This window comes from Heterodontus francisci, chromosome 7 (genome assembly GCF_036365525.1).
Source record: "Heterodontus francisci isolate sHetFra1 chromosome 7, sHetFra1.hap1, whole genome shotgun sequence".
NCBI lineage: Eukaryota > Metazoa > Chordata > Chondrichthyes > Heterodontiformes > Heterodontidae > Heterodontus > Heterodontus francisci.
The window spans coordinates 71,776,522-71,794,375 of NC_090377.1; the positions used below are offsets into that span (position 1 = coordinate 71,776,522).

A 17,854-nucleotide genomic window follows, 5' to 3' on the forward strand; every position below is an offset into this window, starting at 1 on the left:
ATCTCCTCCCAATTTTCTCTTCATCAAGGAGAACATCCCCAGCTTCTCCAATCTATCCTCATAACTGAAGTCTCTCATCCCTGGAACCATTCTCCTAAACCTTTGCTGCACCCTCTCTATAGCCTTCAAATCCCTCCTAAAGTGTGGTGCCCAAATTTGGACATAATGCTCCAGTTGAAGCCAAACCTGTTCAGGTTCATCATTTTTAAGGTTCATCAAATTTCCTTGCTTTTGTACTCTGCGTCTATTTAAAAGTATGGGGTTATAAACATATCTCCCCATACTTCCAAAACCAAGAAAGAGTAATAATATTGATATTGCTCTGTTCTTGGTAAATATTAATTCCAGTAAATGAATAACTCAATTTTTGTTTTAGAGACCTGTAATTGTGTAGTTGTAAACATATTTCTTCACCTTTGGACCTGGAAAGCCGATTCCAGTTTCACCAGTTAGTCCAGGTGGTCCAGGAAGTCCACGTTCACCCTAATAAAGCAGAACACTTGATTATTTTCTTACGCAAAGAAATGTTGATTAGTGAATTCTAAAAAGAGAAAAATAGGGCTGAATTTTACAAGTCCGCCACTGAAATCAGCGACGGGTGAAAACAATGTGGCCACACATCGCAGAACTGCCGCGATCCTAAGCTCAGCTGACCACGTGGAGGGGGCGGGCTATTCGTCCCCAGCAATGGCTGCCTGTGCGCAGGCACTGACACCATTTTTAAAGGACTTTGAGCCCTACTGTTAAATTTAAGTAGTTAAAGATGCAGTTAAAAAAAACATTTATTTTGCCCCTCTCCCATCCCCCCCAATAACCATAAAATGAATTACCTGCCCTCTCCCCGTCCAAAGCACTTATCTTGTCCACCTGACCTTCCCCCCCCCCAAGAAAGTGCATAAACTTTAACCCAAAACTCTTCCCACCATCCCCTACAGCAAAGACCCCCCCACCCCGCACTGAGAAACTTACCTCCTCCCCTCTCCCAACATGTGTTCTGCCTCGTTTCCTCGGACGGGGATCCGAAGGCGCGGGAGTGCCGGCCAGCAGCAGGAAGATTGCAGCGGGACGGAAGGCAGTGGCGCCAGTATAATTCATTCATTAATTTTAATTGATTTAAATATTTAAATGGCGGTGTAGTCGGTGAGTGGCAGGGGGGCTGCCACGAAGCCTTGCTGCCAACGGCAATATTGGGTCGGACCCTCCTGGCGTCAGGGTGAGTGGCAGCCCTCTCCTGGAGGCATTTTCCAGCTCCCCCCCACCCACACCCAACCCCCGCCCCCCTCCCCACCACCGCCACGAACCCCGACATCGGGGGTTCTGTAAAATTCAGCGCATAGTGATTTTAAATTGTGAGTTGAACACCAAATTGTCTATTACGAATTTATGATTAACATATACTTGCATTGCACAATTTTTCTAGTATGACAGAAAATGTAATAAAGGTAATCTACAATTACGATGTTTTGACCTGAAATATGGAACAAATATCATGTGAATTATTTATTTATTTAGAGATACAGCACTAAAACAGGCCCTTCGGCCCACCGAGTTGGTGCCGACCATCAACCACCCATTTATACTAATCCTACACTAATCCCATATTCCTACCACATCCCCACCTGTCCCTATATTCCCCTACCTATACTAGGAGCAATTTATAATGGCCAATTTACCTATCAACCTGCAAGTCTTTGGCTGTGGGAGGAAACCGGAGCACCCGGAGGAAACCCACGCGGTCACAGGGAGAACTTGCAAACTCTGCACAGGCAGTACCCAGAATTGGACCCGGGTCGCTGGAGCTGTGAGGCTGCGGTGCTAACCACTGCGCCACTGTGCCACCCTACTATACCCAGATATTGTTAGAAGGAAAACCTACAGGATAGATTTTCTGATTCTAACAGTGAGGACCAGAACTCTGCAAGCGTAGCTCACAATGACAGCCCAAGAAGTGGACTTTCTGTAATATTCCACCCATGCTCAATTACATCATTGTTCATGGTTCTTAGGCTGATTTGGACCTGTGCAGGGAGCAGGTTGGCAGCAGAAGCATGATACCAGTGGACCTCTGCTGGGAGGAGTGAACCATTTCCATGCCTGGGCCTCAATAACATACCATGGGTGGGCAGCACTCTCTGAATGAATATTCCGCTCCAGCTCACTGACTTCAGGCTGGTACAATACTGTGTGGCTTGAATGCTGTATTTGCCAGATGAAATTTAAGTCAGAGGGAAGGCAAACGTTGTGGTTTGGGGGCATCAGTATATTTGTGGGTTGCCAAGAAGCACTTCTGCTCCCCCTGGTCCCACCAAAAATAATTTTGCACTTAGCTTTTTTCCCACCGCCAGGTGTTACTGAGTGGAACAACTACAGAAGACACAGCAAACTCTAAATTGCAATGGGATCCTATGAACATCTTAGGACCTTAATTTTTATTAATTAATAAGGCTCCCACTTGATTCAGGTAGGTACCTGAACCATCCTGTGCAAGACCTGAGTTAAATTGGCAATGGTATGGGAACAGGCAGTAAGTCGACCACCTCAATTTTAAATCCACTACTGCCCCATTTCTACCAGCCAGAGGAAGTTTAAATTGCCTCTCTAGTGTAGCAGATCCAACGCAACAGCAATTTATAAGGGACTGTTGCTTGTTAATTGTACATTAATTGGGTGTTTGATTGTGTTCGGGTGGTGGGCATTAACCGGGGATTCACCTGTGCTCATATATAGGAGCAGGTTGAAACTATGGTGAATGAATCTTGAAGTGGACAATATATAATGCGTGTCCCTGTAAATAAAGATTTGTAAGTGTATGAAGACTAGGCTCTAGTTCTATCGTTCACTGCCTGGCTCTGAGTTGTAACAATGATGCCATTAAAATGAGTTTTGTTGTATTGGGAGGCTGAAATTTGTTCATGACAATTCAAGGATAGTTTAAGATGGAAGGAGGTCTAGACCAAGAGGTAGGACAGTCCCTCATTTTGGATTCATTCTTGTAGGATCTTCTGAAAGAGGTGCAGCATAGGAAAGTTGGTTTATTTGGGGCACAGTCTACCCTGCAGGAGTCACAGAAAAGGTTAATCTCATCTTTCATTATGAGCCTAGTGCACAAAGCCCATCTTTGCTGCCATTGGAGGAAGTGAAATGACTAAGGATTTAAAATGTATTTAAGTCACAGCACCCAACCACCTGCTCACAACTCATCTCTTGACTCTCATACCCTTTCTCTCAGCACCTAGGTGTCAGCAGAACTCACTAATGCAAAGGGCAACATCTCCAAATACCATTCACACTCACCCGTGCTCTCATGACTCATTTTGCCTGCCACAAAGGCTACTGCTAATCTTCAAGGACATTTCATTTATAGGAACAAGATAGCTCCAATTCTCATCATCATGGGATGCACGCATGAGATAAGAGGCCATGACACTCACAGGCCTATAACACTGTCTTCTCTCCTATCAAAGGAAAAAGCTGGCCTACAAATAGCACCGGAGAAATATCACTGGGGGAATCATCCACAAGATGAAAAAGCTCTCCAAATTCTGGAGAGTCTGTATGAAGTTAGAGGCAAGATCGCAGCAGAAGGGTGCTGAAGGCTGGTGTGGCCATGAAAAACGTCTGGAATCTTTAGATTAAAGATCAAACATCCCTAAATTTCTGCTCCACTTCACATTAAAAATGTACACAGAAACTCAAGTCACAAAAATAAAAATAAAACTGGCAGACAAAGAACATGAAGATGAGGGGATAATTTTGTTTTGGGCAATTGTGCCAAATGGGCTATAGTGATTCAGCTGCTCTTTGCATATCTCTCCTGATTGTTATTTGCATTGACTCAATAGCCCCGATATTTACAGGAAGGGAACATGTTTGCGACCGGGAAATCTAGAAATGCTGGGAAATAATTTAACTGTGGGACCTCATTAGAATTTTTGATTAAAGGCTGGCTGGGTGCTGGGCAGGAGAACCTGCAGTACAAAGCCACTGGCAGGGACTGCTGGTGGAGAGGGGTCAGCTGATTGCAGGGAGGTAGTGATCTCAGCAGTAGGTTTGCTTGAAGGGCTGTGGTGGGGAGGTGGATGGGGAAGTACTCCTTCTCCTCCTGGCCCACAAGCACTGCTGGAAAAGAACTTGCCTGGTGGATCTGGCAGCTTTCGTCTCCCTTCAGCTTAAATGCCTTCCAAAATCTAATGAATGGAGTCTCATTTAAATATTATGAACACCGGCCCATCTCTCCAGAGCAGGTTACTCAGCCAACCCCAAACCTGCTGTGGTTAAACCAGAAATAGGTTGGGGGTCAGGTTTCACATTTCCCTGGGGGAAGGGGGGGCGGTTGGAGGGGCTGGTAGGGGTTAAAATTACCCCAATTAATTCACCTTTAAGATGTCCCAGGACTACTGCAATTGCTCCACAGATCTCTGCTACAGCTTTATTTAACGCGCCAGGATGGCACTGTGACTATTTCACAAAGCAGTGCAATTTTTGAAAAAGCATAAAACCCTCCCCCAGTATGTCTCGATGCACAGAGATATAGGGCTGAATTTTATGCCACCCCGACGACCGGGATGGTGGTGGGGGGCGGTGGTGGTGGCATAAAATGGAGTGGGAGGCTCTGGGAGACCTTCCCGACCTGCTCCCGCCCCCGGCAAAAAACGGCCTACCCGTTCCAGGCCAATCAAGGCCCTTAAGTGGCCATTTATCAGCCACTGAAGGGCCTTCGCCCGCCTCCTCGCAAATTTTACACATGGCAAGCAGGTGTCCTGGACCCGAGAGAAGCCGCCTGATAAAACCAGGCGGGTCTCGAACGTCCCGGGGGGGGGGGCCCCCTTATGATCGGGTACCCTGTGCCTGATGGAGGGTCGCACCCACTACCCCAATCACCCCCAACACCCAACAAGCCCCCCCGTCCCCCCAACCGACCACCCTTGCCTCACTGCGGGCCGACTGAATACCTCCCGCGAGGCAACCAAAACATACCTGCCGTCCAGGTTCCACGTCATCTTGACTTCCAGCTGGGCTGTAGTCCCAGCAGTGGCCACCGTTCCCGGTGGTGCTGCTGGGTCTAGGAGCTGCTGGCCCGCGGACTGGCCGGCAGTTCCATTAGGCAGGACTTCCTATTAAAGGCCTATTCGGGTCTGCAATTGAAACCCGACACGAGCCCAACAGAACCACATCCGACCCGAGCCCAACCCGGCCCGAGTCCTTTCTTTTTATCCCGCGCCTGACCCGACCACCAGAATATAATCAACTTTATTGAAAGGTTGTGCTCTACCTTGGATGGAATCACTCACTGCAGACTAGTGCGGAGTGTTTCCCACCTTGATGTCCTGGCTGTCACTGTGTCCGACCCGGCCCAAGCCCGAATGCTGGACCCGAAAGAGCGACCCAACCTGACCTGAACCCGAGACTTGTCATCGGGTCCTGTCGTGTTCGGGTCGGGTAGCCATGCTCTATTCCCTACCTCAAGTGGGTGGAAGTCCCACCTTGGAACAATTGAAGCGTGGCGACCCTCAAAGTATGGGTCTGATCCCCAGGCAAGGCGGAAGTGGGTTTGCCACCGACTTTTCAGTCGGTGGTCGGTTCCCGTCCACCTAGGGTAAAATCCCGGCCATAATTCCAGATTTGCTATTCACACAGTGCCGTGTTGGTACCTGCGCCACTGAGGACCACAACTTCTGAAAAAGAGAGATGGAGCTAAGAGAGATGGACTGAAATTTGAACCCATTCAATTCCACTGTGCTGCCAAGTCCACAATTTTTTCTAACATTTACACAAAAGTTGATCAGTCTCACTTATGGCAGGAACTGTAATAATTCAGTTCATCAAATTTTGCCCCAAGGTGTTTTAGTGAAATGCAAATACTCCACAGATTATATTTGGCAATGCTTGAAAATGTCTGGTAAAGTTGATAGTTAGAAACATTGAATTATGAATTCCACGCCTGAAGGCAAATGCTGATCCTGAACTTGCCAATGAATTTCAAATCCCTTAGGAGAATGTTACCTTCACTGATAAAATGTCTATCTCACTATTCATTTGAAATGTACACGTTACTTAAAATGTTCGACATGTAGGTGATCAAAGAAATTACACTACATAAAAAGAGCCAAGGACATCCCTCATTGCCGACAAAGAGAAGTATAAATCATTGCATTTCTTAAGGAAAAAGAAGGCACATACATTTTTATTTGAAAATTATAAATACAAGCACATGTAGTGAAGTGACACCCATGATTGATTCAGTGGTTTAAAACAGTTTTAATGATGTTTACCATTTGAATCCTTTAAAAAAAGAACCCCAGATATTTAATTATTACTTTAAAAATTTGGCCCAATGTGCTGTGATGCAGTATCCTACAATATTCATAATGCAAATAACTGAATAAGTTTTACTGCATTTATACACCACTGCCAAGAAATTGATCTTGCGCTAGAAACTGGATATCCCAATGCTACATTTGCTAGTCAGAGCCTTCTCAAAACCAAACAATGAGCCAGTCCACAGGTAGGCCCTGAGGGTGGGGGGAGGTGAACAGGAGGTCAGCAAATGCAGAGGTGGCCCACAGTATTGCTGTGGGGGCAGGAGGTGGCACAACATTAATGTGAGCCACCTTTCTGTGGATCTGTTAGGCCTCTGGGCCATATGTTTTTCCAGGAATCCTGCAGCTCACTTGTAGAATGGTAATGAGGCCTGAACTAAAATTTGGTTTTGGACTCATGTCAACATCAGCGCACTGCTGACTTCGTGCTCGTTTTTGGCGAAGTCTAATCTCTCCCCCAAGTCTAACCAACAACTACCACTGCTTAATTTTGATGGATCCACACTCAAGGCTGAATTTTGTGCTCATAGGGGGCCCCTGCCGCCAGGCCAAAATGGCGGGGTGAATCCCACCTCGATTCTACGGCGCCGGGCCATGTAACAGCCCGGCACCAGGTTCCCCATCACTTTAAAGACAGGGATCCCCCCTCCAAGAGCTGCTGGCCAATTACAGGGCTGGCAGCTCAGCTGTATTGGCAGAGTCACCGAGAGTGGTGGCCACTGCCAGTACTGGAAGAGGCCTTGGATCCAGGTCCAGCGCTGGAGCCCGGATCAAAGGTAGGTGAGGTGGGGCCGTTGGGGCCAGACTGGCAGGCCCTGGTGAGGGAAGGGATGGGAGGGTGGGTGTTTAGTGCTGAGGGAGGGGGGTTTGGGTTGGTATAGCTTTTCCCGGCTAGGGCCTTCCACGGGCCACAGATTGCCCACAGAGGAGGGCCCTCCTCCCAAGCCTGCAGGGCTCATTTCACTGGGCGACCTCCCTGTGTGGCGGAGGCCCCCTCCCCCTCTGCCCCCACCGCCAGCCCTTAAGTGGCTGCTAATAGGCTATTTAAGGGCCTCAATTGGCCTCTGAGCGCAAGGGCCGTTGTTGGCCTATCCCGCTCGCAACAAAACTGCATTGCGACAGGGAGGCGACGTGCTCTTCACCCTCTGCCACAATTTTATGGGCCCCCTGCCTCAGAACCCATATTGGTGGGGGGGGGGGGGGGGGTCATAAAATTCAGCCCTAAAGTCATTCTTCATCTGTTGAAATCCTTGACTTTTTTCTCCCCGACCTCAAATGAAATTCCAGCATCTTATCTTAAAAGACTCCAAGCTCAGTTACCTCTTTTGTGCCAAGCACATCTTTTTCCTGTAATAACTCTTCACTCTTTTTAAACCTTCAGTCATTGACGACTAGAAGTAATTTCCTAGAAGCTTACTTGGCACCTCTCTTGAAACCCTGACAGGGCAATGATAGGCAATGACACAAAAGCAAAACACCGTGGACGCTGGAAATCTGAAATAAAAACAGAAAATGCTGGAAACACTCAGCAAATCTGGTAGCAGCTTTCATCAATTCTGAAGAAAGGTCACAGACCTGAAATGTTAATTCTGTTTCTCTCTCCACAGATGCTGCCAGACCTGCTGATTGTTTCCAGCATTTTCTGTTTATGTACTATGATAGGCAATTGTTTTCTCAATATCATTCTCCAACCTCTCTCTCACTGCCTCTTTATTTTCTTAATAATACTGTGATTACAGCTCCTCTGAACACTTCTTGCCTGTTCCTTCGAAACTCCAAATATCTATTAAGTATGGTTTGAACATCTCCACGAGCCCCCCATTGAGACTCATCATAGTCTCCTATTCCAACTAATTTCTTTCCAAAACCTCAAATCATGGAATTACTTACTTCCCTCAACCTTTCCTTCCTTTAGCAATTTTTAGGCTTTTAAAATCTAAGCTTAATTGCACTTAATCACTACTTCATGATATTTTGTTTTAAACTTCTTTCAAACTCAGTGGTGTCCTGCACTGTAGACTGTAGCCCTACTTCTTGGAGTCTCAATAAAAAAAAGATTGTTTTAGTTTGCCTTAATTTGAGCTTACTGTAGTATGACATAGATATAATGTACTTATAAAATAAGAGTGGAGCCCATCCCAGTCAATCTGGTACAAGTTTGGGCTTTTAAATCATTTTAAAATCATTTTTAAATATTTTAACAAAAAAAAATAATTTGTACCCAACTCCAAACACCAACTTTGCACAGAATTATACGAAGAGATAAAGTAGATAAGTAACTTCCAATTGGCACACTTTATTGAAGGACATATTGTTAAATACTCAAAAAAATGGAGAAAGGAACAAAAATGTTAACATTAGAGAAAATAGTCTAGCCAGAGTAGCTCCAGGCAACAGAACATAGCCAACATTCTTTAACTGAGTATCATTAACACATCTAAAGATCTAACAACTCCTTGGACTAGAAATTAGACCTCATTGTGCCCATTTTGCTGTTTGCTGTTTTTATTTTAGATTTACAGCATCTGCAGTATTTTACTTTGTAATTGGCAAATTAAATATCCCTACACTCTGTCTTTGATATTATTCACAATTATACACCCTCTTCCAATCAGAGGGGTGGGATGGAACACTCTGAGAGCTCTGACAGTGTAGATCAGTGATAGGCCAACAGGAGGCACAATGAAAGTAACAAACAAACATACTGGGGGTAATCTTGACTTGGAGTGAAAGCGTTTAACGTGTGATAGCAATTTGGCCGCCTGTTACACATCTCTCCCAATTATAATTTCCATTGAATGAAAATCAAAAGAGACAAATAACAGGCAGCTGAATCGCTGTCGCCTGTTTCACACTGTCACCCAAAATCAAAATTACCCACACTGACAGTTTGTCTTTTCTAAAATGGAGCAACTTTTGTCCTTTTGACAATATCTAGTAGACCTCAACCAAAGTCAGCGAGTTCACGTGGCACACTGCTCTGAAACTGAAACTCATGTTTTCCGCATGGAACCCCATTTCTCAACAGATTTAGCTTCTAATAAGCCAACTTTTGCAGGCCTATCTACTAAAGATTATACCTATTCAATGAAGAGTGTGGGGAGGCAGTGGTGTAGTGGTAATGGTAGTAGACTAGTAACCCAGAGCCCCAGGCTAATGCTCTGGGAACATGGGTTCGAATCCCAGCAGGGCAGATGGTGGAATTTGAATTTAATTAACAAATCTGGAATTAAAAGGCTAGTCTAGTTGTGACCATAAAATGGTTGTCGATTGTTGTTAAAAACCCATCTGGTTCACTCATACCCTTTTGGGAAGGAAATTTGCCGTCCTTACCTGGCCTGGCCCACATGTGACTCCAGAACCACAGCAATCTGGTACACTCTTAACTGCCCTCTGAAATGGCCTAGCAAGCCACTCAGTTGTATCAAACAGCTACAAAGTCAAAGAGGAGGAATGAAACTGGACAAACCCCCCCCACCCGGCATTGACGTAGGCACTGGAAATGACAACGGCAAACCCAGCCCTGTCGACGCTGAAAAGTCCTCCTTACTAACATCTGGGGGCTTGTGCCAAAATTGGGAGAGCTCTCCCACAGACTAGTCAAGCAACAGCCTGACACAGTCAGACTCACGGAATCATACCTTGCAATGTCCTAGACACCATCATCATCATGTTCTGTCCCACCGGCAGGACAGACCCACCATAGGTGTTGGCACAGTGATATACAGGCAGGAAGGAGTTGCCCTGGGAGCCCTCAACACTGACTCCGGAACCCATGAAGTCTCAAGGCATCAGGTCAGATATGGCAAGAAAACCTCCTGCTGATTACCACCTACTGCCCCACCCCTCGACTGATGAATCAGTGCTGCACCATGTTGAACACCAATTGGAAGAAACACTGAGGGTGGCAAGGGCACAAAATGTACTCTGGGTGGGGGACTTCAATGCATCACGATTGACCGAGCTGGCTCAGTCCTAAAGGACATAGCTGCTAGACTGGGTCTGCAGCAGGTTCTGAGGGAGCCAACAAGAGGGAAAAACCTACTTGAGCTCATCCTCACCAATCTACCTGTCGCAGATACATCTATCCATGACAGCATTGGTAGGAGTGACCACCGCTTAGTCCTTGTGCAGATGAAGTCCAGTCTTCACACTGAGGGTGTAAATCTGAGTTCTTTTTGCCTTCAGTCTGGTTCAGTAAATATACTGAGTAGGATGTGTAGGTAAAATCAATTACTTTATTAGCCGGCTGACTTACTCTAACACAACGACACTGACTCCACCCAGAGTCTGTCTGGTCCACTAGAGTAAGTGAAGTTTTTGATACAGGTACTACTGTTTATACATTAAGATTCATGCTACACCTCCTTGTTTAACCAATCAGTGCGGTACAATTCGACTTCACCCACGTGGTGACATGCAGTACATCTGTTACTGAGGTTACAATACACTCCATTCTCAATACATACTTGTTACTAATAAAATATTGTTTTGTACCAGCAAGATAAAAGAAAGCGGACAAGCAAGCTAATTAGCAAGAGCATAGGAATCATCAATAACCATGCTGGTCTCACTCCCTACATGGATCATGAGTTCTGCATCCTGCTATCTCTATTAGGTTTACATTCCTGAGTGTTTCGTGCAGTCTGCAGCTACAAGTAGTGGCAGCTCACGAAGATAAGAGGGGCCTAGCACTCCTCATCACTCACACAGGGATGGACATCATTTGATTCACAGGAGTCCATTTGTTCCAAACCACAGGGAGTCACACAATCAGGCCATAAAGAACAGATGTCCTTGCAATTACCGGTGTCGGCTAGTCTTTACAGTCTCACACGCTCTGCCTTTACTTTTAACTATTTCATTGTGGTTTCTGCCACTTAAAATCAAAGCTCAGCAAAGCTACTATTCCTAACTTGGCTATATTTCCCATTAAGCATAGTGCCATGCCTTTCTGCTCACTTCGACAAGGGTACCTACCATCGTGTTGTGTGGCACTACCACCGTGCTAAATGGGATAGACTTTGAATAGATCTAACAACTCAAAACTGGACATCAATGAGGCGCTTTGGGTCATCATCTGCAGCAGAATTGTACTCAACCATGATCTGTAACCTCATAGCCCAGCATATCCTGCACTCTACCATTACCATCAAGCTGAGGGACCAATGCTGGTTCAAAGAAGAATGCAGGAGGGTATGCCAGGAGCAGCACCAGGCATACCTAAAAATGAGGTGTCAGCCTGGTGAAGCTACAACAAAGGACAACTTGCATACCAAACAGCAGAAGCAAGATGTGACAGACTGAGCTAAATGATCCCACAACCAACGGATCAGCTGTAAGCTCTGTAGTCCTGCCACATCCAGTCGTGAATGGTGGTGGACAATTAAACAATTGACAGGTGGAGGATGCTCCACAAATATCCCCATCCTCAACGATGGGGGAGCCCAGCACATCAGTGCGAAAGAAAAGGCTGAAGTATTTGCATCAATCTTCAGCCAGAAGTGCCAAGAGGATGATCCACCTCAGCCTCCTCCTGAGGTTCCCAGCATCACAGATGCCAGTCTTCAACCAATCCAATTCACTCCATGTGGTATCAAGAAACGGCTGAAGGCACTGGATACTGCAAAGCTATGGGCCCTGACAACATTCCGGCAATAGTACTGAAGACTTGTGCTCCAGAATTAGATGTGTTCCAGTACAGCTACAACAATGGCATCAACCCAGCAAAATGGAAAATTACCCAGGTATGTCCTGTACACAAAAAGCAGGTCAAATCCAACCTGAAGAATTACTGCCCTATCAGTCTACTCTCGATCATCAGTAAAGTGATGGAAGGGTTCGTTAACAGTGCTATCAAGCTATCAGTGCTCACCGATAACCTACTCACTGTCGCTCAGTTTGGGTTCCGCCAGGGCCACTCAGCTCCTGACCTCATTACAGTCATGGTTCAAACATGGACAAAAGAGCTGAATTCCAGAAGTGAGGTGAGAGTGACTGCCCTTGACATCAAGGCACCATTTGACCGAGTATGGCATCAAGGAGCCCTAGCAAAATTGGAGTCAAGGGAAATCAGGGGGAAAACTCTCCATTTGTTGGAGTCATACCGAGCACAAAAGAAGGTGATTGTGCTTGTTGAAGGTCAATCATCTCCGTCCCAGGACAACACTGCAGGAGTTCCTCAGGGTAGTGTCCTAGGCCCAACCATCTTCAGCTGCTTCATCAAAGACCTTCTCTCTGTCATAAGGTCAGAAGTGGGGATGTTCGCTGATGATTGCACAATGTTTCGCACCATTCGCGACTCCTCAGAAACTGAAGCAGCCCAGGTCCATATGCAGCAAGACTTGGAAAACATCCAGGCTTGGGCTGATAAGTGGCAAGTAATATTCGTGCCACACAAGCACCAGGCAATGATTATCTCAAGCAAGAGAGAATTTAACCATCTCCCCTTGATGTTTAATGGCATTATCATTGCTGATTCCCCCACTATCAGCATCCTGGGGGACACCATTAACCATAAACTGAAGTGAACCAGCCACATAAATGCTGTGGCTACAAGAGCAGGTCAGAGGCTGGGAATTTTATAGCAAGTAACTCACCTCCTGTCTCCCCAATGTCTGTCCACCATCTGCAAGGCACAAGTCAGGCATGTGATGAATACTCTCCATTTGCCTGGATAGGTGCAGCTCCAACAACACTCAAGAAGCTCAACACCATCCAGGACAAAGCAGCGCGCTTGATTGGCACCCCATTCACCACCTTCAAGATTCACTCCCTCCACCACTGAAACACAGTTGCAGCAGTGTGTACCATCCACAAGATGCACTGCAGCAACTCACCAAGGCTCCTTTGACAGCACCTTCCAAACCCATGACCTTTACCGTCTAGAAGGACAGATGCAGCAGATGCATGGGAACACCATCACCTGCAAGTTCTCCTCCAAGCCACACACCATCCTGACTTGGAACTATATCGCTATTCCTTCACTGTCGCTGGGTCAAAATCCTGGAACCCCCTCCCTAACAGCACCGTTGGTGTACCTCACCTCAAGGACTGAGGCGGGTCGCGAAGGCAGCTCACCATCTTCCAAGGGCGATTAGGGATGGGCAATAAATGCTGGCCCAACCAGCGACGCCCACATCCCCCAAACAAACAGAAAAAAAGAAAATACAAGATCCTTTTTCCTTCTCTCGCTCTCTTCTCTCATATTGGCATACTGTTCTATGGACACTAGCTGCTTTCTGCTTTGCAAGAAGATTAAGGTCTTATTCTTCATGTGTTAATCTGGGTGGTGGGTGAAAGCAGGCTATTGAAGTGCAGCAGATGGGAGTAGGAGAAATCACAGTGAAACCCGATCCTGTATGCACCCTACAACCACTGTGCATTTTCTTGACCGGGCGGCATAGTGGCGCAGTGGTTAGCACCGCAGCCTCACAGCTCCAGGGACCCGGGTTCGATTCCGGGTACTGCCTGTGTGGAGTTTGCAAGTTCTCCCTGTGTCTGCGTGGGTTTCCTCCGGGTGCTCCGGTTTCCTCCCACAAGCCAAAAGACTTGCAGGTTGATAGGTAAATTGGCCATTATAAATTGTCACTAGTATAGGTAGGTGGTAGGGAAATATAGGAACAGGTGGGGATGTTTGGTAGGAATATGGGATTAGTGTAGGATTAGTATAAATGGGTGGTTGATGTTCGGCACAGACTCGGTGGGCCGAAGGGCCTGTTTCAGTGCTGTATCTCTAATCTAATCTAATTACTATCAGCAATGAAATACAAGCTGATTTTTTTCCCTTTACCTAAACCGCAGCACTGAGGTCAATTGTACTGGCCCCATCGATACCTCAGATGACATCAGACTGGTAATTGAAGCTGGGTGTCTTTATAAACTGTATGGCTCAGCTCCATACTTGTCAGTGTGTTTATGAACTGAGCCACTGGGAGTGCGTTGGGACGTTTTCATTCAAACACATTAGTTCAGTATCTGCATCATCAGAGAATGTAAAATAGAATGCTAAATTTTCCTCCAATCCCTGGAATCTCAAAGGTGGATCAACTTTGAATAACAAAAATATTTTAACTGATTGACTATCACTGCCGGGAATTTCCTTGGGGGGTTCTCCTCGTCAGCTGCTTTAATTTCGAATAAACCGCAAAAAATAGGGTTTCCACTGAAGTTACGTGGCCGATTGGAAAACACCCATGGAAATTTCCAATGCACATCTCAAACAGGCGGCAAAAGAATTGTGATGGCAGAGTTAGCAAGTGTAAGAACAATGGATGGTAGGACTGCTATCTGACTTATCTTTTAGGTATCTATTTCCACCCAAATACTCATTTCAGAGCACTGCTACAAGTATTTAAATGTCACCAGAAAACTACTAAAGGGGACCAGAGTCTGTTTGAGAAAGGAGAACAAGTCAACCTAATATGGGCTGGAATTTTTCCCTTGTCAGACGGGAGCAGTCTACTGACTGAAAAGTCTGTAATGCTCCTTCCTCCCACTGGGCCTGGGGATTCAGTCTGGATTTTACAGTCCCCAGGACTTAGGCAGGACTTCCACCTCACTGAAGCAGAAATTCCCACCTAATGCAGCTGCCAGCCAATCAGCAGGCTGGCAGTTCTTAGTCCCAACAGCACCACTGGGACCGGTAGCCACTGCTGGGACTGCAACCCAGCTTCAAGCAGCTTTAAGAAGAAGAGGAAGGACGGCCCTGGGAAAAGGTAAGGTTTTGGGGCCTCGCTGGGGATGATCTGTTGGGCCCCGGCGAGGCAAATGGCAAGTGTGGTCAATTGTGGGGACGGGGGTGGGGAACGGAGGGGGGGGGGGGGGCCTGTTGGGCGTTGGGGGTGGTTGGGCATCGGGGGTGGCCCTCCGTCGGGTACAGGGTGCCTGAGCAGGAGGGCACCCCCCAGGCCGTCAGAAAGCCCCCTACCTTTAACAGGCGGCTTTTCTCGGGCCTGGGCCGCCCGCCTGCCAACGGTAAAATCCCCAGCGGTGGAGGGCAGAGGTCCATACGTGGCCTTAACTGGCCATTTAAGGATCTTGATTGGCCTGGGGCGGGCAGACTGTTTCCTGCTGCCACCACCCTGGATAAAATGGCGGTGGAGGTGGGAGTAGGTCGGAAAGGGCTCCCCGAGCCTCCCACTCCATTTTTTGCCCCGCCCCTGCCATCAGCCTGGTCTTTGGGGGGGGCGTAAAATTCCAGCATTAGAGTTTGAATGGAGGAATTGCCAGATTCTGAGGTCCTGCTACAAAGGGTATGTGCAAGATGGAAAGGTGCCCCCTTTGGGATACTAGGGCACACACCTCGGACGAAAGTTGTTAATATATGGAAAGATGTTAACACAATTTTGAATGTATTCTTCAGTACCACAAGATATGGATTCAAATGGGAAATAAGCTGTCAGAATTGAGTACCCTATACCAAGTAGCACAAGCAAGCATGCACTCCACATCCTTTGACCTCTCAGCCTGGTACATATAAACTTCTGACCCATGCAAAGCATTCAAACAGCCCATCATGTTTTGGCATTTTTAAACAATTTTTTTCTTTGCTGGCACTGATTAGACATTGTACATACATTGTACAATATAGCCACAGTCCTAATCTTATTTTACAATAAAACCGTAAGGTAACATAATTAAAAACAGGAAATTTCAAAGGCAATAATGAAATTAGGTACCTTACTATGAATTCAGTCTTTGGCAGAGCTGGGATGCAGTATTTTGCCAATAACACTCACTAAGTTTTAGATTCCATGTCCTCTTTCTGTGTTTTAATGTAACAAAATCTAAAAAAAAAATTACCTTTTTTCCTTGAAAACCTTCAGGTCCTTGGTCCCCAGGGGATCCAGGGTAACCCTGAAATGTAACACAAAATAAAAATAAAGTATATTGTGAATGTTAGTGCAACATATTGCAGAGTTTATTTCAGAAGCAGTTTTGTTCCATAGAAACAAGTGAGAATATTTACTTAAATAAAATAATTATTATATATAATTCATGCCACAAGTTTAATTAACAGCAAACAAACAAGCCTCCCATTACACTAAGCAGATGTTTTATTCAATGCTAATTTCAAAGAATGGCTTAATAATTAAATAGGAAAAGACATAATTAATGCATTAAACTATTCATCGCAGAATTCAACAATGGCATTTTGTTCTTTTGAGTGACACATGTCAGTACTTACAAACTGATTGCTACATACTTTCACACAGCAAATATATATTCCTGAAGCTTGCTGAATTACATCAGTTATATAATGGGAGTAAATGGAAGTAGCAGAGGTGACAGTGTATAACTGGGACTGATTAGAAAGAGATCATCAAATGAAGGGCTGCAGACAATGTAACAAACGACAAAAGCATTTTTAAAATTGGAGCCAATGACCTCAAGATTATATGGGTTGCAATGTTCCCCATATGAGTGAAAATAGCCCTGTGATTTTACAATAATCAATTTTATATCATTTTCATCCTTTTGAGGAAGTCTGGTGATTTTCTTCACCGTGTCTTAAGACTGCGGCCATTAACAGGTGACATCAGCCAAAATGGCAAAACATACTACTTCAATCTGTTCCCTATAATATCTGCTTAGTTGGCTTGTCCAAGAGAAATATTAACAGTATAACCACTAATCAATGAGAGGTTTACTTTACCATTTAATATTTCTTAGAAAATGTTTATTACAATATTTAGTTTTCATCAACGTTTCTATTTTATCCTTAATTAAAACAAACTGATTCCTCCACTAAATTAGAGCGAATCACAGAAAGTTGAGATGTGCTGCATTCATGCTGCTGGAAGGGGTTTCATTAGCTTGAGTCTGTTTTTCACCAGCACTGTGAGCTTACTGCAATACGTAGCTGATTATGAAAAATTGATGAGGTGGATTTTGATTTTGGCTGCTGGTGGGCTGGGCGATCAGACCAGATGCCTGATCACGCAAGCACAAGGCCTGATCAATTTTGATGGCCACGCCTAATTTGCATCTCATTGGTGGGTTACTTATATGTTTGCAGCTGTGATGGGTTGCCCACCAGATTGGCAGCTGGGATTACCTGTGGTCCTGGCACAAATTTAAAGGGTGAACATACATTTTAAACAAAGCTGTTATTTCATCAATTGAAAATTGTGGCTGGTGCAAGAATTTCTTCTTAGCAACAATAATATGAGATAGTACATTTTAGTAGGAAGAATGAGAAGGCCACATACTGCATAGATAATAAGAGTCTAAATGGGATAGAGGAGAAATGGGACCTAGGGATACAGATATATTAATCACTAAAAGTAGCGACGCAGGTTAACAAGGCCATAAAAAAACAAACCAAGCACTGGAATTCATTTCAAGAAGGATAATTAAGAATTAAAAAGCAGGGAAGTCATGTTAAACCTGTATAGAATCTTGGTCAGAACAAACTTGGATCACTGCAAACACTTCTGTTCTCCATATTATTACATAGAATTACATACAATATATAGCACAGAATATATAGCACACCATTCGGCCCAAATGATCTATGTTGGTATTTATGC

General features: G+C 45.3%; 1 protein-coding gene across 1 annotated transcript in view; it reads right to left on the bottom strand.

Moving 5' to 3' along the window:
* col28a2a (collagen, type XXVIII, alpha 2a) overlaps positions 1-17,854 on the bottom strand; it is a 117,384-nt gene that overhangs the window by 71,171 nt on the left and 28,359 nt on the right. The window contains exons 10-11 of the mRNA XM_068036274.1: positions 16,125-16,178; positions 415-483 (exon numbers count right to left, since the gene is read on the bottom strand). Of these exons, the coding sequence (XP_067892375.1) occupies positions 415-483; positions 16,125-16,178 (123 nt within the window). The remainder of the gene's footprint in view (positions 1-414; positions 484-16,124; positions 16,179-17,854) is intronic.